Here is a 21,654-nt window from a genome sequence, read left to right on the forward strand (position 1 = left end):
TCCAAGGGCACAGTAAGGAGTCTCGCAACACCAGGTTAATGTCCAACAGGTTTATTTAGTAGCACGGGCTTTTGGAGCGCTGTTCCTTGACTCATCTGCTTGAAGGAGCTGTGCTCCGAAAGCTCGTGATATCAAATAAACCTGCTGGACTTTAACCTGGTGTTGTGAGACTTCTTACTGTGCCCACCCCAGTCCAACGCCAGCATCTCCACCCCATGCCCTCCATTGGCCGCTGAGGAAATGCAATATATGCCGGCCAGCCAGCGATGCCCGTGTCTCTCGATTGAATTAATAAAACTGAATGACTGATGTGAGGCACCCACAGCTGTTCCGTTCCTTACCAGCGCAAGCCACATTCCCCCCCACTCCCTAAGAAGCGCGCAAGACACAATACTTTTCACTGTATCCCAGTACATGTGACAAAAATAAATCAAATCAAAGACAGAGATTTGATCTTATTGAGTGAGTGGGCCAGTTTCGAGGGGCTGAATGGCCTAATCCTGTCCTTCGCTTCATAGCCCCCCTCCTGGATTTCCCAAAGTTTGGCTTGCGGATTCGAGTGGGAAAGCCCATCTCTCTCATTCCCCCCCCCCACAAACCAGCCATTCCACAACCCCAGTCACCCCCGTTGAGTTGGATCATTTTTGGGCCCAGCTGAAGTCAGCCCAGCATCAGGGTGCAAGGCCCAGAACTTCCCGGGCCTACGCAGATCAGCGTCAGGGGAACACGTTTAGCTCTTACCGCCACAGGCGATGATGCAGATTTTGTCCACAGCCAAGAAAGAGTCCAGAGTTTTTCCCATGACACCTTCTAGAACGAACTAGAATGGGACAAAGAAAGAACAAAGAAAATTACAGCACAGGAACAGGCCCTTCGGCCCTCCAAGCCTGCACCGACCATGCTGCCCCGACTGAACTAAAACCCCCTACCCTTCCAGGGACCAAACCCCTCTATTCCCATCCTATTCATGTATTTGTCAAGACGCCCCTTAAAAGTCACTATCGTATCCGCTTCCACTCCCTCCCCCGGCAGCGAGTTCCAGGCACCCACCACCCCGTGTAAAAAAACTTGCCTCGTACATCTCCTTTAAACCTTGCCCCTCGCACCTTAAACTTTATTTATTCGTCACAAGTAAGGCTTACATTAACACTGCAATGAAGTTTCTGTGAAAATCCCCGAGTCGCCACACTCCGGCGCCTGTTCGGGTTACACTAAGGGAGAATTTAGCACGGCCCAATGCACCCTAACCAGCACGTCTTTCAGACTGTGGGAGGAAACCGGAGCACCCGGAGGAAACCCACGCAGACCCATAAGAACATAAGAAATAGGAGCAGGAGTAGGCCATCTAGCCCCTCGAGCCTGCCCCGCCATTCAACAAGATCATGGCTGATCTGACGTGGATCAGTTCCACTTACCCGCCTGATCCCTATAACCCTTAATTCCCTTACCGATCAGGAATCCATCTATCCGTGATTTAAACATATTCAGCGAGGTAGCCTCCACCACCTCAGTGGGCAGAGAATTCCAGAGATTCACCACCCTCTGGGAGAAGAAGTTCCTCCTCAACTCTGTCTTAAACCGACCCCCCTTTATTTTGAGGCTGTGTCCTCTAGTTTTAACTTCCTTACTAAGTGGAAAGAATCTCTCCGCCTCCACCCTATCCAGCCCCCGCATTATCTTATAAGTCTCCATAAGATCCCCCCTCATCCTTCTAAACTCCAACGAGTACAAACCCAATCTCCTCAGCCTCTCCTCATAATCCAAACCCCTCATCTCCGGTATCAACCTGGTGAACCTTCTCTGCACTCCCTCCAATGCCAATATATCCTTCCTCATATAAGGGGACCAATACTGCACACAGTATTCCAGCTGCGGCCTCACCAATGCCCTGTACAGGTGCATCAAGACATCCCTGCTTTTATATTCTATCCCCTTCGCGATATAGGCCAACATCCCATTTGCCTTCTTGATCACCTGTTGTACCTGCAGACTGGGCTTTTGCGTCTCATGCACAAGGACCCCCAGGTCCCTTTGCACGGTAGCATGTTTTAATTTGTTTCCATTGAGATAGTAATCCCATTTGTTATTATTTCCTCCAAAGTGTATAACCTCGCATTTATCAACGTTATACTCCATTTGCCATATCCTCGCCCACTCACTCAGCCTGTCCAAATCTCTCTGCAGATCTTCTCCGTCCTCCACACGATTCACTTTTCCACTTATCTTTGTGTCGTCTGCAAACTTCGTTACCCTACACTCCGTCCCCTCCTCCAGATCATCTATATAAATGGTAAATAGTTGCGGCCCGAGTACCGATCCCTGCGGCACGCCACTAGTTACCTTCCTCCAACCGGAAAAACACCCATTTATTCCGACTCTTTGCTTCCTGTCGGAAAGCCAGTCCCCAATCCACTTTAACACACTACCCCCAACTCCGTGTGCCCTAATCTTCTTCAGCAGCCTTTTATGGGGCACCTTATCAAACGCCTTTTGGAAATCCAAAAACACCGCATCCACCGGTTCTCCTCCATCAACCGCCCTAGTCACATCTTCATAAAAATCCAACATGTTCGTCAAGCACGACTTTCCCCTCATGAATACATGCTGCGTCTGATTGATCGAACCATTTCTATCCAGATGCCCTGCTATCTCCTCTTTAATAATGGATTCCAGCATTTTCCCTACTACAGACGTTAAGCTGACCGGCCTATAGTTACCCGCCTTTTGTCTCCTTCCTTTTTTAAACAGCGGCGTAACATTAGCCGTTTTCCAATCAACCGGCACTACCCCAGAATGCAACGAGTTTTGATACGGGGAGAACGTGCAGACTCCACACGGACCGTGACCCCAAGCCGGGAATCGAACCCATGTCCCTGGCGCTGTGAGGCAGCAGTGCTAACCCACTGTGCCACCGTGCCGCCCACCTGTGCCCCTTAGTAATTGAGTCTTCCACCCTGGGGGAAAAAGCTTCTGACTCTCCACTCTGTCCATGCCCCTCATAATCTTGTAGACTTCTATCAGGTCGCCCCCTCAACCTCCGTCGTTCCAGTGAGAACAAACCAAGTTTCTCCAACCTCTCCTCATGGCTAATGCCCTCCAGACCAGGGCAACATCCTGGTAAATCTGTTCTGTACCCTCTGACAAAAGCCACCACGAGGCTCGATTGGTGAGAATTGGGCGCGGTGACCATGGCAACCCACCATGAAGAGCTCCTCGGTCGGTTTCCCAATGCCAGCGCCGCCCCCCCGCCACCACCCCGCGCCCCCGCCCCCCACATCACGGTTACCCTGACGACACACACAACGCCATCCACTCACCTGAACGGGCGAAGACCCACAATAGACAACCTCGGCCTGCCTCCATTGTTGCCCCTGGTCTCCCATGATGTTCATCAATGGCTGTCCAATACCGCCCCCTGTGGGCAAAATAGAAAGATAGCGGGGGGGGGGGGGGGGTGGAGGCGGGGGGGGGGGGGGGGGGGGCGCAGGTGGGGGCAGTGGAAGGGGGGAGGGGGCAGTGGAGGGGGGAGGGGCATGACATGAGTAAGGACACCGAGACATTTCATTGGGTCAAGTTGGCAAAAGAGAAGGAGAGCGTGAGGGGCAGAAAGAGGGATGGGCGGGAGAGAGAGAGGGAGGGAGAGAGAGAGAGAGAGGGAGAGAGAGGGAAGGAGAGGGGGAGGGGAGAGAGAGAGAGAGGGGGAGAGAGAGAGAGGAAGAGAGAGAGAGAGCGGGAGAGGGAGAGAGAGAGAAAGTGAAAGAGAGTGTCAGAGAGAGAGAGATTTGGAGACAGGGAGTGAGGGAGAGAGAGAGGGCGATAGAGAGAAAAGGAGAGAGAGTGAAAGGGAGAGAGAGAGTGTGTCAGAGTGGGGGGAGAGAGTGACGGAGAGAGAGAGAGGGAGAGAGTTGGAGAGAGGGATAGTGTGAGGGGCAGAGAGAGGAGTGAGGGAGAGAGAGGCGGGGAGAGAGAGAGAGGGAGAGAGAGAGAGAGAGGGAGAGAGAGAGAAAGAGGGAGAGGGAGAGAGAGCGAGGCAGAGAGAGAAAGGGAGAGAGAGAGGGAGAGAGAGAGAGAGGGGGAGAGAGAGAGGGAGGGGGAGAGAGCGGGGGAGAGAGAGGAGTGAGAGAGAGAGGGAGAGAGAGAGGAGGGGGGGGAGAGAGAGAGGGGGAGAGAGAGAGAGAGAGACAGAGAGAGGGGTCAGTGAGAGAGAGAGGGAGGGAGATAGAGGGATAGAGAGAGAGAGAGGGAGAGAGAGAGAGGGAGAGAGAGAGAGAGAGAGGGGGGGGAGAGTGTGGTGAACCATCGTTGGTTCCCACTGTGGGGTTGTTCTAATGTTGTTGTTGGGCTAGGGTGGGATTAATACACCTGTGGTTGTTACTGTTGTGGCACATCCCAGTCGGGCTCCGCCTCCTGGGAGAGGTATAAGACCCCCTGCTCGGGCGGGACCTCGTCAGTCTGGGGTGGTGTACTTACGTTCTAGTAGTTCCATTGTTAGGCAATAAAAGCCTTCAGTTACCGAAGCCTTGTGTCTTGAGTTCAATTGACGTGCATCAATTTTATTGCCTAACACTAAGCTCTCGACGGAAAGGAGAGTATGGAACAAATCTTAAAGCCAGAGCGTCTGACGCTGGATCCACGTGCGGTGGGCGCCTCTAACACCTTCGACCACTGGCTGAAGTGTTTTGAGGACTACCTGGCAGCCTCCGCAGCGGTCATCACAGATGACGACAGACTCCGGGTCCTCCATGCGAGGGTAAGCGACACTGTCTACCTCGCGATCCGTGCGGCCACCACTTACCCGAGGGCCCTCGAGCTTTTGAAAAAGCGCTACACGAAACCTCCCAATGAGATCCACGCTCGTTACCTCCTCGCTTCACGACGTCGGCAGTTGGGCGAAACCATGGAGGATTACGCCAATGAGCTCTTGCAGCTTGCCAGGGGCTGCGACTGCAAAGCTGTGTCGGCTGAGCAGTATATGTATGACCTCGCCCGAGATGCGTTTGTGGCAGGGGTAGGGTCTTCGTACATCCGGCTCAAGCTGCTAGAAAAGGGGAATCTCAACCTGACCCAAGCTATGGAAACGGCCGAAATGCTTGAGGCGGCGTCGAAGAGCTTGGTCCTGTATCCGGAGGATCACGTGGAGACAACGTGGCAGGAGCAGTCACAAATCCCTCCTCGCCCCACGGGCTCGAAGTGCAGTGTTATGGCGCCCTCAACCATGTGCGATTCATGGGGGTGGCCATTTTGGTCGACGACGACCAGGAGCGACCAGCAGGGGTCCTCAGCATCGACCTCAGCTGCCTGCAGTGATGTTCAAGGGCCAACGGTGGCGTCGATCACCCTGAACCAGGCTAAGCACCACAGGCTTGACTGTTCAATGATATGGCGCTAGACTCATTGATCAACAGTTCCAACGGGCCACAGCGAAAAACCGCACCGACCTCCTCAGAAGACAAACACGGGACACAGTGGACAGAGTACCCTTCGTTGTCCAGTACTTCCCCGGAGCGGAGAAGCTACGGCATCTCCTCCGGAGCCTTCAACATGTCATTGATGAAGACGAACATCTCGCCAAGGCCATCCCCACACCCCCACTTCTTGCCTTCAAACAACCGCACAACCTCAAACAGACCATTGTCCGCAGCAAACTACCCAGCCTTCAGGAGAACAGTGACCAAGACACCACACAACCCTGCCACAGCAACCTCTGCAAGACGTGCCGGATCATCGACACAGATGCCATCATCTCACGTGAGAACACCATCCACCAGGTACACGGTACATACTCTTGCAACTCGGCCAACGTTGTCTACCTGATACGCTGCAAGAAAGGATGTCCCGAGGCATGGTACATTGGGGAAACTATGCAGACGCTGCGACAACGGATGAATGAACACCGCTCGACAATCACCAGGCAAGACTGTTCTCTTCCTGTTGGGGAGCACTTCAGCGGTCACGGGCATTCGGCCTCTGATATTCGGGTAAGCGTTCTCCAAGGCGACCTTCGCGACACACGACAGCGCAGAGTCGCGGAGCAGAAACTGATAGCCAGGTTCCGCACACACAAGGACGGCCTCAACCGGGATATTGGGTTTATGTCACACTATTTCACATAAATATTTCTGCTTTTTTCCTCCTGAGTCTTTATCATGCGATCCTAGAATCAGAATTTATGTCACACTATTTGTAACTCCCACAGTTGCGTGGACCTGCAGAGTTTCACTGGCTGTCTTGTCTGGAGACAATACACATCTTTTTAGCCTGTCTTGATGCTCTCCCCACTCCCATTGTTTTGTTTCTTAAAGACTGGATTAGTTGTAAGTATTCGCATTCCAACCATTATTCATGTAAATTGAGTCTGTGTCTTATAAGTTCTGTTTGTGAACAGAATTCCCACTCACCTGAAGAAGGGGCTCAGAGCCTCGAAAGCTTGTGTGGCTTTTGCTACCAAATAAACCTGTTGGACTTTAACCTGGTGTTGTTAAACTTCTTACTGTGTTCAATGATGGACATAAAGGTAAATGGTCGTGCAATTTATTGTCTGTTTGACAGCGGGAGCACTGAGAGCTTTATTCACCCTGACACTGTAAAGAGGTGTGGACTCCAGGTTCAACCTGCCAAACAGACAATCTCTATGGCATCACGGTCCCGGTCTGTCCCTGTTCAAGGACGTTGTGTGGTAACTCTGAAAGTGCAGGGCACAATCTACGAGCGATTCAGGCTCCTTGTGTTGCCGCATCTTTGCGCACCAATTCTCCACGGACTAAACTTTATGTTCCACATGAAGAGTGTGATCCTACAGTACGGTGGGCCACTCCCTTCGCTGACAGTAGGGGACCAGCTGCAGTCTCCAAATTGTCCAAAGCGCCCCGCATGCAGTCTTTCCACATTAAAGATCACCACACCCTCTTTATTCAAGAATCTGGTACCAGGCTGCAAGCCCATCGCTACTAAAAGTAGGCGTTACAGTGCTGAAGATCGGATCTTCATCAGATCTGAGGTTCAGCGGCTCCTCAAAGAAGGGATCATACAGCCCAGTGTTAGTCCGTGGAGAGCACAGGTTGTGGTGGTTAAGAGCGGGAACAAACCCCGGATGGTCATTGATTACAGTCAGACCATTAATCGATATACGCAGCTGGATGCGTATCCTCTCCCGCGCATATCTGATATGGTCAATCAGATTGCGCAGTACCGGGTGTTCTCCACCATAGACCTTAAGTCCGCCTACCACCAACTCCCCATCCGCCCAGAGGACCGACACTACACGGCTTTTGAGGCGGATGGTCGTCTGTATCAGTTTCTTAGGGTTCCATTTGGTGTCACCAATGGGGTCTCGGTCTTCCAGCGTGCTATGGACCGAATGGTGGACCAGTACGGGCTGCGGGCTACCTTCCCGTACCTGGATAATGTCACCATCTGCGGCCGTGATCAGCAGGACCATGACACAAATCTCCAGAACTTTTTACGCACTGCATCTCGCCTGAATTTGACCTACAACAGGGAGAAGTGTGTATTCCATACGCGCCGGTTAGCCATCCTGGGATACGTGGTGGAAAACGGGGTCATTGGCCCTGATCCCGACCGTATGCGCCCCCTTGCTGAACTTCCTTTGCCCGCTAGCGCAAAAGCACTGAGGAGATGCCTAGGCTTCTTCTCCTATTATGCGCAGTGGGTCCCCAACTACGCGGACAAAGCCCGTCCGCTTATTAAGTCCACGACTTTTCCACTCACGCCAGAGGCCCAATTGGCCTTCAAGGCATTGAAACACGACATTGCGAAAGCCACGATGCACGCGGGAGACGAATCCATCCCTTTTCAGGTGGAAAGTGATGCATCTGATTTCGCCCTGGCCGCCACACTAAACCAGGCGGGCAGGCCCGTCGCGTTTTTTTCCCGCACCCTCCAAGGTCCCGAAATTCGGCATTCAGCGGTGGAAAAGGAGGCCCAGGCCATTGTGGAGGCCGTCAGACACTGGCGCCATTACCTGGCGGGGAAGCGGTTCACCCTGATCACGGACCAGCGGTCCGTGGCGTTCATGTTCAATAACACGCAGAGGGGCAAGATCAAGAATGACAAGATCTTGCGGTGGAGAATTGAGCTCTCCACCTATAATTACGATATCATGTATCGTCCAGGGAAACTCAATGAGCCCTCGGATGCCCTCTCGCGCGGAACATGCGCTACTATGCAGGAGGATTGCTTGAACGCCCTCCATAATGACCTGTGCCATCCTGGGGTCACTCAGCTCTACCACTTTATCAAAGCCCGCAACCTGCCTTACTCGGTGGAGGACGTCAGGTCAGTGACAAGGAGCTGTTGGATTTGCGCGGAATGCAAACCGCACTTTTACCGACCTGACCGGGCACATTTGGTCAAGGCCACTCGCCCCTTCGAGAGGCTGAGTGTGGATTTTAAGGGCCCCCTTCCCTCGACAGATCGGAACGTGTACTTTCTTAACATCATAGACGAGTACTCCCGGTTCCCGTTTGTTGTCCCCTGCGCGGACACGTCGACTGCCACGGTGATCAAGGCATTCCGTGATCTTTTTACCCTGTTCGGGTACCCCAGCTATATACATAGCGACAGGGGCTCGTCGTTCATGAGTAATGACTTGAGGCAATTCCTGCTCTCATACGGGATTGCCTCTAGTAGGACCACGAGTTACAACCCTAGGGGTAACGGACAGGTGGAACGAGAGAATGCTACAGTCTGGAAGGCTGTCCTATTGGTGCTGAAGTCCAGGGGCCTTCCAGTCTCCCATTGGCAGGAGGTCCTCCCAAATGCGCTTCACTCCATTCGCTCCCTCCTGTGTACGGCAACCAATGCTACTCCCCACGAGAGGATGTTCTCATTCCCTCGGAAGTCGTCCTCGGGGATATCCTTACCAGCCTGGTTGACGTACCCAGGACCCGTCCTTCTGCGGCGACATGTAAGGGCCCGCAAGTCCGACCCCTTGGTCGAACAGGTCCACCTCCTCCACGCCAACCCTCAGTATGCCTATGTGGCATATCCTGACGGGTGAGAGGACACAGTCTCGATCCGAGACCTGGCGCCCGCAGGGGACGTAGCAACTCCTGTCGCTCCCACACCCCCAGTGACGAATCCCTTATCCCTTATTTCTTCCCCGGACGTGGCGCGGTCAGCACCGGGACCAGTGCATAACAGTTATACTCCACTGTACAGCTTGCCTGAGACTCGGAGATCGGCGCCATCGCAGAATGTACCGGGATCCCCTGCACTACCGCTTCATCAGGGTCAACCGGCCCGGGAGTCCGCGAGAGGACAGCCGGACGCTGTTTTGGAGAGAACGCCACCGCAAGCACCTACTCCGGTGTCACCGCCGGTATTGAGGAGGTCACAATGACGGTGCGGTCCTCCAGACCGTCTGGACTTATAATCTGTTGACTTTTTTTTAGTCTGTTTTCGCACCCCGCCGGCCTTTGTTCTCAAAGGAGGGGTGAATGTGGTGAACCATCGTTGGTTCCCACTGTGGGGTTGTTCTAATGTTGTTGTTGGGCTAGGGTGGGATTAATACACCTGTGGTTGTTACTGTTGTGGCACATCCCAGTCGGGCTCCGCCTCCTGGGAGAGGTATAAGACCCCCTGCTCGGGCGGGACCTCGTCAGTCTGGGGTGGTGTACTTACGTTCTAGTAGTTCCATTGTTAGGCAATAAAAGCCTTCAGTTACCGAAGCCTTGTGTCTTGAGTTCAATTGACGTGCATCAGAGAGAGAGAGGGGGAGAGAGAGGAGTGAGAGAGAGAGGGAGAGAGAGAGAGAGGAGAGAGAGAGAGGGGGAGAGAGAGAGACAGAGAGAGACAAAGAGAGAGAGAGAGGGAGAGAGAGAGGAGGGGGGGAGAGAGAGAGGGGGAGAGAGAGAGACAGAGAGAGGGGTCAGTGAGAGAGAGGGAGGGAGATAGAGGGACAGAGAGAGAGAGGGAGAGAGGGAGAGAGAGGGAGAGGGGGGGAGAGAGAGGGAGAGTCTGAGAGGCAGAGGGAGAGAGAGAGGAGTGAGAGAGAGAGAGGGAGAGAGAGAGAGAGAGGGAGCGAGGGAGAGAGAGGGAGAGTGCGAGAGGCAGAGGGAGAGAGAGAGAGAGAGGGGGAATGTGTGCTGATGGGGATAGAAAGCGAGGTGGCTCGGAGGGCCAGAATTGGAGCGAGAGAAGGGGAGAGGGAGGCGGGTGAAGGACCGAGCTCGAGGGAGCACAGGTCGAAGAGCGGGGATAGCGTCCGACAGCGGGTGAAGCGGAATGGTCGACACTTGCCTTGTCCCTGGGCGTAGATGACCATCGCCGCCGTCCCGGTGAGGTAATAGCGGAAGGTCAGCGAGAGACACGGTGAGGATCGCACTGCCGGACTCTTCAAGTGGAACCTGTGTCCTGGCTGGTTGAACTCGGGATCGATCAGCATGTACAAGCCAACTGGAACGGGAGAGACAGATGTCACTCAGCGCCTGTTACAGCGACTCACACCCATGACGGGGAGGGATGAAGGTGGGGGGGGGCCATTCACTGGCTGATATTCCCAACCCAAAACCCCTCCCCCCGCCGCCCCCTGCCCTCCCCCCCCCGCCACAACTCCCCACCCCCCCTCCCGCCCCCCGCCCCCCCCACGTCCCCGAGAGTGAATAAGTAGAAAGGTGTTTCCTTACAGCCGGGTTTTGTGAAGTCGACAGCTTGGCCTTGTCCCCGGATCCAGCCCTTATCCTGTACATCGCCCACGGGCATCTCCGTGGTCCATCCGCACATGCCCTCGTCAAAGTCGCAGCCGCTGATACACGCTGTGGGGGCAACGGGGCAAGGAACACAGTCAGCGCCACGATGTCTGTGCACGAAGATATTGCAACGATGGGGCAATCTTCCCGACATGAACCTGCCGCCCGCACACGAAAGGAGACGTCAGGGACAGGACGACCAAAGGAACGCCTTAAAGGGCAGGAGGATCACAGATTCCCACAGTGCAGGAGAGGCCCTTCGGCCCATCGAGTCTGCACCGACGCAAAGTCGCACCATCCAAAGATGTGCGGGTTAGGTGGATTGGCCGTGCTAAATTGCCCCTTAGTGTCCAAAGATGTGCGGGTTAGGTGGATTGGCCATGCTAAATTGCCCCTTAGTGTCCAAAGATGTGCGGGTTAGGTGGATTGGCCATGCTAAATTGCCCCTTAGTGTCCAAAGATGTGTAGGTTAGGTGGATTGGCCATGCTAAATTGCCCCTTAGTGTCCAAAGGTGTGTAGGTTAGGTGGATTGGCCATGCTAAATTGTCCCTTAGTGTCCAAAGATGTGCAGGTTAGGTGGATTGGCCATGCTAAATTGCCCCTTAGTGTCCAAAGATGTGCAGGTTAGGTGGATTGGCCATGCTAAATTCCCCCTTAGTGTCCAAAGATGTACGGGTTAGGTGGATTGGCCATGCTAAATTGCCCCTTAGTGTCCAAAGATGTATGGGTTAGGTGGATTGGCCATGCTAAATTGTCCCTTAGTGTCCAAAGATGTACGGGTTAGGTGGATTGGCCGTGCTAAACTGCCCCTTAGTGTCCAAAGATGTACGGGTTAGGTGGATTGGCCATGCTAAATTGCCCTTTAGTGTCCAAAGATGTATGGGTTAGGTGGATTGGCCATGCTAAATTGCCCCTCAGTGTCCAAAGATGTGCAGGTTAGGTGGATTGGCCATGCTAAATTGCCCCTCAGTGTCCAAAGATGTGCAGGTTAGGTGGATTGGCCATGCTAAATTGCCCCTTAGTGAACAAAGATGTGCAGGTTAGGTGGATTGGCCATGCTAAATTGCCCCTCAGTGTCCAAAGATGTGCAGGTTAGGTGGATTGGCCATGCTAAATTGCCCCTTAGTGAACAAAGATGTGCAGGTTAGGTGGATTGGCCATAGAACATAGAACATAGAACAGTACAGCACAGAACAGGCCCTTCGGCCCACGATGTTGTGCCGACCTTCATCTGAAACCAAGATCAAGCTATCCCACTCCCTACCATCCTGGTGTGCTCCATGTGCCTATCCAATAACCGCTTAAATGTTCCTAAAGTGTCTGACTCCACTATCACTGCAGGCAGTCCATTCCACACCCCAACCACTCTCTGCGTGAAGAACCTACCTCTGATATCCTTCCTATATCTCCCACCATGAACCCTATAGTTATGCCCCCTTGTAATAGCTCCATCCACCCGAGGAAATAGTCTTTGAACGTTCACTCGATCTATCCCCTTCATCATTTTATAAACCTCTATTAAGTCTCCCCTCAATCTCCTCCGCTCCAGAGAGAACAGCCCCAGCTCCCTCAACCTTTCCTCATAAGACCGACACTCCAAACCAGGCAGCATCCTGGTAAATCTCCTCTGCACTCTCTCCAGCGCTTCCACATCCTTCTTATAGTGAGGTGACCAGAACTGCACGCAATATTCCAAATGCGGTCTCACCAAGGTCCTGTACAGTTGCAGCATAACCCCACGGCTCTTAAACTCCAACCCCCTGTTAATAAAAGCTAACATACTATAGGCCTTCATCACAGCTCTATCCACTTGAGTGGCAACCTTTAGAGATCTGTGGATATGGACCCCAAGATCTCTCTGTTCCTCCACAGTCTTCAGAACCCTACCTTTGACCCTGTAATCCACATTTAAATTAGTCCTACCAAAATGAATCACCTCACATTTATCAGGGTTAAACTCCATTTGCCATTTTTCAGCCCAGCTTTGCATCCTATCTATGTCTCTTTGCAGTCTACAACAGCCCTCCACCTCATCCACTACTCCACCAATCTTGGTGTCATCAGCAAATTTACTGATCCACCCTTCAGCCCCCTCCTCTAAGTCATTAATAAAAATCACAAAGAGCAGAGGACCAAGCACCGATCCCTGCGGCACTCCGCTAGCAACCTGCCTCCAGTCCGAAAATTTCGGCCATGTCGAAGGGATTAGCAGGGTAAATATGTGGGGCTGTGGGGATTGGGCCTGGTTGGGAGTGTGATAGGTGCAGACCCGATGGGCTGAATGGCCTCTTCCTGCACTGTGGGGATTCTATGATTGGATGGCTATTCCAGATGCGGTCTCCCCGAGACCCCGGTTCCGCTACAGGGAAGCGTTGCTATTTTTAATAGTCCATTCCCTTCGCTGTAAATGCCAACATTGAATTTCCCTTCCTCATCACGTTCTGCGGCTGTGTGCCAATGACAGCATTAGAGGAGTGATTAATGGCAGGATGATAGCTTACCTGTAGGCCATCCCTTCACACACTCCCGGTGGATCGATCCCCCGTGACGCCAGATTGCTCAGGTTTCTTTTGGAAGAGTACCTCGGGGTACTCTTACACCTCCCCCCCCCCCCTCCCCAAAACAGAGCGGGGTGGAGTTGGTGGGGGGGGGGGGGTGTGGGGAGGGAGGCTACTGTGACTGTATGTTCACCAAGCGACCTGCTCGCTCCCAGTACGTCAGGAGAACTCACCGAAACAAGGCCCGGTTACCACGGCGACGTTGTCCAAAGCGATATCTGCTGCCTCGGCCAAACCTCGGATCGCCTTGAAGATGACCTAGTCAGGGGTGCAGAGATGGGGAGGGGTGGGGGGAGAGAGAGAAGTCGCCAGGGTCAATTGACAGGAGAAACTTTCAAACTCTCATCCTTATTTCCAAGATGGCGCAGGAGCAAGGCGACTTCTTGCAAGCTGTGCCCAGCAAGCCTTCTCATTCTACCTTTTACTCTCTTTCTCTGCTTCTAAAACTTCACTCTAACTCTTTTGCACCCGAGCTATGACTGTGACACTACATTCTGCACTCTCTCCTTTCCTTCTCTATGAATGGTATGCTTTGTCTGTATAGGGCGCAAGAAACAATACTTTTCACTGCATCCCAATACATGTGACAATAATAAATCAAATCCTTCTCCCCTATGTACTCTATGAACGGTATGCTTTGTCTGTATAGCGCGCAAGAAACAATACTTTTCACTGTATCCCAATACATGTGACAATAATAAATCAAATCCTTCTCCCCTATGTACTCTATGAACGGTATGCTTTGTCTGTATAGCGCGCAAGAAACAATACTTTTCACTGTATCCCAATACATGTGACAATAATAAATCAAATCCTTCTCCCCTATGTACTCTATGAACGGTATGCTTTGTCTGTATAGCGCGCAAGAAACAATGCTTTTCACTGCATCCCGATCAAATCCAATCAAATTAAATGATTTCCAAGTCCTCGACTCCTCCCCTCCCGATCTCCATGACCTCCTCTGAACCCATAACCCCCCCACCCCCCGCCCCGAAGGTTGCGGCCTACCACCCCTCCCATTACCGCCCTCTCGAACAGCTTCCCATTTGAATAGCGCCGCCATTGTTGGCGGCCATCTTTGGAGCTGCCTCGTGGGCCTGTAGCCTCGGAATTCCTTTTTGTTGGACATCTCGAGGGGGCAATTAGGGATGGACAATCCACCTAACCTGCACATCTTTGGACACTAAGGGGCAATTTAGCATGGCCAATCCACCTAACCTGCACATCTTTGGACACTAAGGGGCAATTTAGCATGGCCAATCCACCTAACCTGCACACCTTTGGACACTAAGGGACAATTTAGCATGGCCAATCCGCCTAACCTGCACATCTTTGGACACTAAGGGGCAATTTAGCATGGCCAATCCACCTAACCCGCACATCTTTGGACACTAAGGGACAATTTAGCATGGCCAATCCACCTAACCCGCACATCTTTGGACACTAAGGGACAATTTAGCATGGCCAATCCACCTAACCTGCACATCTTTGGACACTAAGGGACAATTTAGCATGGCCAATCCACCTAACCCGCACATCTTTGGACACTAAGGGACAATTTAGCATGGCCAATCCACCTAACCCGCACATCTTTGGACACTAAGGGGCAATTTAGCATGGCCAATCCACCTAACCGATAGTTAAGTTTATTTATTGCTCACAAGTAAGGCTTACATTAACACTGTAATGAAGTTACTGTGAAAATCCCCTAGTCGTCACATTCCGGCGCCTGTTCGGGTAACACGGTAGCACAGTGGTTAGCAAAGATGTGCTGGTTAGGGGGATTGGCCATGCTAAATTGCCCCTTAGTGTCCAAAAATGTGCGGGTTAGATGGATTGGCCACGCTAAATTGCCCTTTAGTGTCAGGGCGACTACCTCGGGTAAACGCATGGGATTATGGGGATAGGGGCTGGGTGGGATTGTGGTCGGTGCAGACTCGATGGGCCGAATGGCCTCTTTCTGCACTGTTGTGATTCTATGTTTCTATGATCTATGATAACACTGAGGGAGAATTTAGCACGGCCAATGCACCCTAACCAGCACGTCTTTCAGACTGTGGGAGGAAACCGGAGCACCCGGAGGAAACCCACGCAGACACGGGGGGGAGAACGTGCAGACTCCGCACAGACAGTGACCCAAGGCCGGGAATCGAACCCGGGTCCCTGGCGCTGCGAGGCAGCAGTGCTAACCCCACTGTGCCCACCGTGATGCCCTGGAGTGCTGCCTTTTCTCTCCGCACCCCCTATTCCCCCCGCCCCCACCCACACAACCAGCTCTTGGGATAGGCACAGGGGTCTTACGAAGGGATTGAATTGGTAACACTGATCGCTTCAAAGAGTGGTTTGATGCCTGTCGGGACGATCGGGGAGGGGGAGGGGGCTGGAGGGGCTGGGGGTGGGGGGTGGGGGGGGGGTTGCGGTGGGGGGTATATGAAGGTTACAGAGCTGTTAACAGCACTGCTGGAGGTTTTCACGTCAGCTCACTAATGAACTTCCTCTCTGCTGCACTAAATTAATGAGGCCATGGAGTACAAGTGATATGATCATTATGCATGCGGGAGACAGTATTTGGGTCACTTCTTTGGCGTTTCGCATCTCCTGTTCTGAGATAAATTGCTGCGTATCTGGACTGAACGAAGTTTTACTGGGAGGGTTGCCAACATTCTCAGGTATCTCCAGAAGCTGACGATTAATCTCCAAGATTCTACTGGAAGCGACGGAAGGGAGAAACCACCCCCCCCCCCACCCGGGGGGGGGGAGGCCGTGTTTCAAAATGATTTGCCTGGCGTTTAGTCTTCCTCTCATTCTCTCCTGCACGCTTTTGTGTAGTTCATCAAGCTTCTCTTTCAGTTCATGTATCGGTGTCACATGTCGGCTTACATTAACACTGCAATGAAGTTACTGGAAGTCCCACAGTCCGGGGAAAGACGTGCTGGTTAGGGGATGCATCGGCCGTGCTAAATTCTCCCTCAGTGTTACCCGAACAGGCGCCGGGAGTGCGGCGACTGGGGGGATTTTCACAGTAACTTCATTGCGGTGTTAATGTAAGCCTAGGACAAAGGACAAAGAACACTGCAGCACAGGAACAGGCCCTTTGGCCCCTCCAAGCCTGCGCCGCTCATGATGCCTGCCTGAACTAAAACCGTGTGCACTTACGGAGTCCGGAACCTTCCATTCCCATCCTATTCATGTATTCGTCCAGTTGCCCCTTAAATGCCGCGATCGTACCCGCTCCCACCACCTCCCCAGGCAGCGCGTTCCAGACACTCACCCCCCTCTGTGTAAAACACTTACCTCGCCCATCTCCTCTAAACTTTTCCCCTTAAACCTGTGCCCCCCTAGTAATTGACTCTTCCACCCTGGGGAAAAAGCTTCTGACTATCCACTCTGTCCATGCCTCTCATAATCTTGTAGACTTCTATCAGGTCGCCCCCTCAACCTCCATCGTTCCAGTGAGAACAAACCAAGTTTCTCCAACCTCTCCTCATAGCTAATGCCCTCCAGACCAGGCAACATCCTGGTAAACCTCTTCTGTACCCTCTCCAAAGCCTCCACATCCTTCTGGTAGTGTGGCGACCAGAATTGAACACTATATTCCAAGTGCGGCCTAACTAAGGTTCTATAAAGCGTCAACATGACTTGCCAATTTTTAAACTCAATGCCCCGGCCGATGAAGGCAAGCGTGCCGTATGCCTTCTTGACTACCTTCTCCACCTACGTTGCCACTTTCAGTGATCAGTGGACATATACGCCCAGATCCCTCTGCCTCTCAATACTCCGAAGAGTTCGACCATTCACTGGATAATTCCTACATGCATTGGACCTTCCAAAATACATCATCTCACACTTGTCCGGATTAAACTGCATCTGCCATTTCTCCGCCCAAGTCTCCAACCGGTCTATATCTTTCTCTATCCTCTGACAATCCTCTTGGGATAAAGGGGGAGGTGGCTAGATGGGTGGAGAACTGGCTTGGTCACAGAAGACAGAGGGTGGTAGTGGAAGGGTCTTTTTCCGGCTGGAGGCCTGTGACTAGTGGTGTACCGCAGGGCTCTGTATTGGGACCTCTGCTGTTTGTGATTTATATAAATGATCTGGAAGAAGGTGTAACTGGGGTGATCAGTAAGTTTGCGGACGACACAAAATTGGCAGGACTTGCAGATAGTGAGGAGCATTGTCAGAAGCTACAGAAGGATATAGATAGGCTGGAAATTTGGGCAAAGAAATGGCAGATGGAGTTCAATCCTGATAAATGCGAAGTGATGCATTTTGGTAGAAATAATGTAGGGAGGAGCTATACGATAAATGGCAGAACCATAAAGGGTGTGGATACGCAGAGGGACCTGGGTGTGCAAGTCCACAGATCCTTGAAAGTGACGTCACAGGTGGAGAAGGTGGTGAAGAAGGCATATGGCATGCTTGCCTTTATAGGACGGAGCATAGAGTATAAAAGTTGGGGTCTGATGTTGCAGATGTATAGAACGTTGGTTCGGCCGCATCTGGAATACTGCGTCCAGTTCTGGTCGCCACACTACCAGAAGGACGTGGAGGCTTTGGAGAGAGTACAGAGGAGGTTTACCAGGATGTTACCTGGTATAGAGGGGCTTAGTTATGAGGAGAGATTGGGTAAACTGGGGTTGTTCTCCCTGGAAAGACGGAGGATGAGGGGAGACTTAATAGAGGTGTATAAAATTATGAAAGGCATAGATAGGGTGAACGGTGGGAAGCTTTTCCCCAGGTCGGTGGTGACGTTCACGAGGGGTCATAGGTTCAAGGTGAAGGGGGGGAAGGTTTAACACAGATATCAGACGGACATATTTTACACAGAGGGTGGTGGGGGCCTGGAATGCGCTGCCAGGCAAGGTGGTGGAGGCGGACACACTGGGAACATTTAAGACTTATCTCGATAGCCACATGAACGGAGTGGGAATGGAGGGATACAAAAGAATGGTCTAGTTTGGACCAGGGAGCGGCGCGGGCTTGGAGGGCCGAAGGGCCTGTTCCTGTGCTGTACTGTTCTTTGTTCTTTGTTTGTTTGTTCTTCACTATCCGCAACTCCACCAATTTTTGTGTCGTCTGCGAACTGACTAATCAGACCAGCTACATTTTCCTCCAAATCATTTATATATACAATGAACAACAAAGATCCCAGCACTGATCCCTGCGGAACACCATGAGTCACAGCCCTCCATTTAGAAACACACCCCTCTACTGCTACCCTCTGTCTTCGATGGCCAAGCTAGTTCTGTACCCATCTTGCCAACTCTCCTCTGATTCCGTGTCACTTCACCAGTTCTTGTGACAATAATAAATCAACTTTAAAAAAAAAGTTACTGTGAAAATCCCCCAGTCGCCCCACACTCCGGCACCTGTTCGGGTAACACTGAGGGAGAATTTAGCACGGCCAATGCACACTAACCAGCACGTCTTTCAGACTGTGGGAGGAAACCGGAGCACCCGGAGGAAACCCCCGCAGACACGGGGGGAGAACGTGCAAACTCCACACGGGAGTTACGTTCCGCTGAGCGAGTGAGCGTCCCTCCGCGATTTTAACCCCTGTTTCTTGCCTCTTGACCAGGTTACCACATCGACCAGGAGGCCAGTAACTTCCTTCCCGGGCAGTTTATCCGCCTCGAGAGCCCGGTCGTGAATGTCCACACCCAAGCCGGGAACCGAACCCGGGTCCCTGGCGCTGCGAGGCAGGAGTGCTAACCACTGTGCCACCGTGCCACCCTCTAGATCAGGTTGATTGGCCAATCTAACTTAACCCTAGTGTCAGAGCAGATTAGTGGGGCAAATATGTGGGTTACGGGAATGGTGGCCTGGGTGGGATTGTGGTCGGTGCAGGCTCGATGGGCCGAATGGCCTCCTTCTGCACTGTAATCATAGAAATCATAGAAACCCTACAGTACAGAAAGAGGCCATTCGGCCCATCGAGTCTGCACCGACCACAATCCCACCCAGGCCCTACCCCCATATCCCTACATATTTACCCACTAATCTCTCTAATCTACGCATCCCAGGACACTAAGGGGCAATTTTAGCACGGCCAATCAACCTAACCCGCACATCTTTGGACTGTGGGAGGAAACCGGAGCACCCGGAGGAATCCCACGCAGACACGAGGAGAATGTGCAAACTCCACACAGACAGTGACCCAAGCCGGGAATCGAACCCGGGTCCCTGGAGCTGTGAAGCAGCAGTGCTAACCCACTGTGCTACCGTGCCGCCCACTCTGGGTTTGACAGAGAGTGGGCCATTTGGGCAACAGAGTCAGTTCCAATTGGCTCAGGGTGGACATATCAGAGGACCAATGGGTGAGGGCGGGGCAACAGCCATGTTCTGGGAGCGCGGGGGCAGGGGGTGGGGTTTGGGGGGGTGGGGGCAGAGGAAGTGGGGGAAGCTTTTGCGATGGTACCACTGGGAGTTGGTCACCCCAATGCGTCAGCGAGTCATATCCCATCATGCAATGAAGCCTCCAGGTCGCGCCCAATTGGGAACCCCCAATGCGTCAGCAAAGTGCCCGCGCGCGCTCCCTCACCTGGATGGTCCTGCCCGTCTGGCCCGGGACGGTGACGGCCCCCTGCAGCCAGGCGTGGCTCTGGGGCACAGTCCGATTCCACAATAGCGTCTCCCTCTCCCCTTCCCGCAGCAGCACCATGAGCATCGCCCCGTTGCCGTAGGAACCGTTCATGTGGTACGAGAACTGGATACAGGCACCCTCAGCGCTGATATTCACGACCGGGCTCTCGAGGCGGATAAACTGCCCGGGAACTAAGTTACTGGCCTCCTGGTAGATGTAGTAACCTGGTCAAGAGGCAAGAAACAGGGGTTAAAATCGCGGAGGGACGCTCGCTCGCTCAGCGGAACCTAACTAGAGTCCCCACTCTCTCAAAATGAGGGATCGTAGCAATCTTAGAGGGCTGTAGGGCTGGAGGAGGTTACAAAGACAGGGTTGGGGTGAGGGGGGTATTGTCACTGGGCTAGTAGCCCAGGATAATGCTCTGGGGCCCGTGTTCGAGTCCACCGTGGATGACGGTGGAATTTGAGTTCAATAAAATTCAATTTCACTTTCTCAGGAGGCTAAGGAAATTTGGAATGTCCGCTGCGACTCTCATCAATTTTTACCACAGAAAGCATTCTTTCTGGTTGTATCACAGCTTGGTATGGGGCTCCTGCTCTGCCCAAGACCGCAAGGAACTACAATGGGTCGTGAATGTAGCCCAATCCATCACGCAAACCAGCCTCCCATCCATTGACTCCGTCTACACTTCCCGCTGCCTCAGGAAAAGCAGCCAGCATAATCAAGGACCCCACACACCCCGGTTTCCTCCCACAGTCCAAAGATGTGTGGGTTAGGTGGATTGGCCATGCTAAATTGCCCCTTAGTGTCCAAAGATGTGCAGGTTAGGTGGATTGGCCATGCTAAATTGCCCCTTAGTGTCCAAAGATGTGCAGGTTAGGTGGATTGGCCATGTTAAATTGCCCCTTAGTGTCCAAAGATGTGCAGGTTAGGTGGATTGGCCGTGCTAAATTGCCCCTTAGTGTCCAAAGATGTGCAGGTTATGTGGATTGGCCATGCTAAATTGTCCCTTCAGTGTCCAAAGATGTGCAGGTTAGGTTCATTGGCCATGCTAAATTGCCCCTTAGGTGTCCAAAGATGTGCGGGTTAGGTGGATTGGCTATGCTAAATTGCCCCTTAGTGTCCAAAAATGTGCAGGTTAGGTCGATTGGACACGCTAAATTGCCCCTTAGTGTCCAAAGATGTGCAGGTTAGGTGGATTGGCCGTGCTAAATTGCCCCTTAGTGTCCAAAGATGTGCAGGTTAGGTAGATTGGCTATGCTAAATTGCCCCTTAGTGTCCAAAGATGTGCGGATTAGGTGAATTAGCCATGTTAAATTGCCCCTTAGTGTCCAAAGATGTGTAGGTTCGGTGGATTTGCCAGGCTAAATTGCCCCTTAGTGTCCAATGATGTGTAGGTTAGGTGGATTGGCCGTGCTAAATTGCCCCTTAGTATCCAAAGATGTGCGGGTTAGGTGGATTGGCCATGCTAAATTGCCCCTTAGTGTCCAAAGATGTACAGGTTAGGTGGATTGGCCATGCTAAATTGCCCCTTAGTGTCCAAAGATGTGCGGGTTAGGTGGATTGGCCGTGCTAAATTGCCCCTTAGTGTCCAAAGATGTGCAGGTTAAGTGGATTGGCCATGCGAAATTGCCCCTTAGTGTCCAAAGATGTGTAGGTTAGGGGGATTGGCCGTGCTAAATTGCCCCTTAGTGTCCAAAGATGTGCAGGTTAGGGGGATTGGCCATGCTAAATTGCCCCTTAGTGTCCAAAGATGTGTAGGTTAGGTGGATTGGCCATGCTAAATTGCCCCTTAGTGTCCAA

At 52.5% G+C, this 21,654-nt stretch overlaps 1 protein-coding gene across 1 annotated transcript in view; it reads right to left on the bottom strand.

The window, feature by feature from the left end:
* The window catches only part of LOC144481621 (zonadhesin-like), a 129,019-nt gene that overhangs the window by 102,430 nt on the left and 4,935 nt on the right, over positions 1-21,654 (bottom strand). The window contains exons 4-9 of the mRNA XM_078200758.1: positions 19,810-20,075; positions 13,442-13,526; positions 10,647-10,775; positions 10,186-10,416; positions 3,318-3,415; positions 742-820 (exon numbers count right to left, since the gene is read on the bottom strand). Of these exons, the coding sequence (XP_078056884.1) occupies positions 742-820; positions 3,318-3,415; positions 10,186-10,416; positions 10,647-10,775; positions 13,442-13,526; positions 19,810-20,075 (888 nt within the window). The remainder of the gene's footprint in view (positions 1-741; positions 821-3,317; positions 3,416-10,185; positions 10,417-10,646; positions 10,776-13,441; positions 13,527-19,809; positions 20,076-21,654) is intronic.

This window comes from Mustelus asterias, chromosome 31 (assembly GCF_964213995.1).
Source record: "Mustelus asterias chromosome 31, sMusAst1.hap1.1, whole genome shotgun sequence".
NCBI lineage: Eukaryota > Metazoa > Chordata > Chondrichthyes > Carcharhiniformes > Triakidae > Mustelus > Mustelus asterias.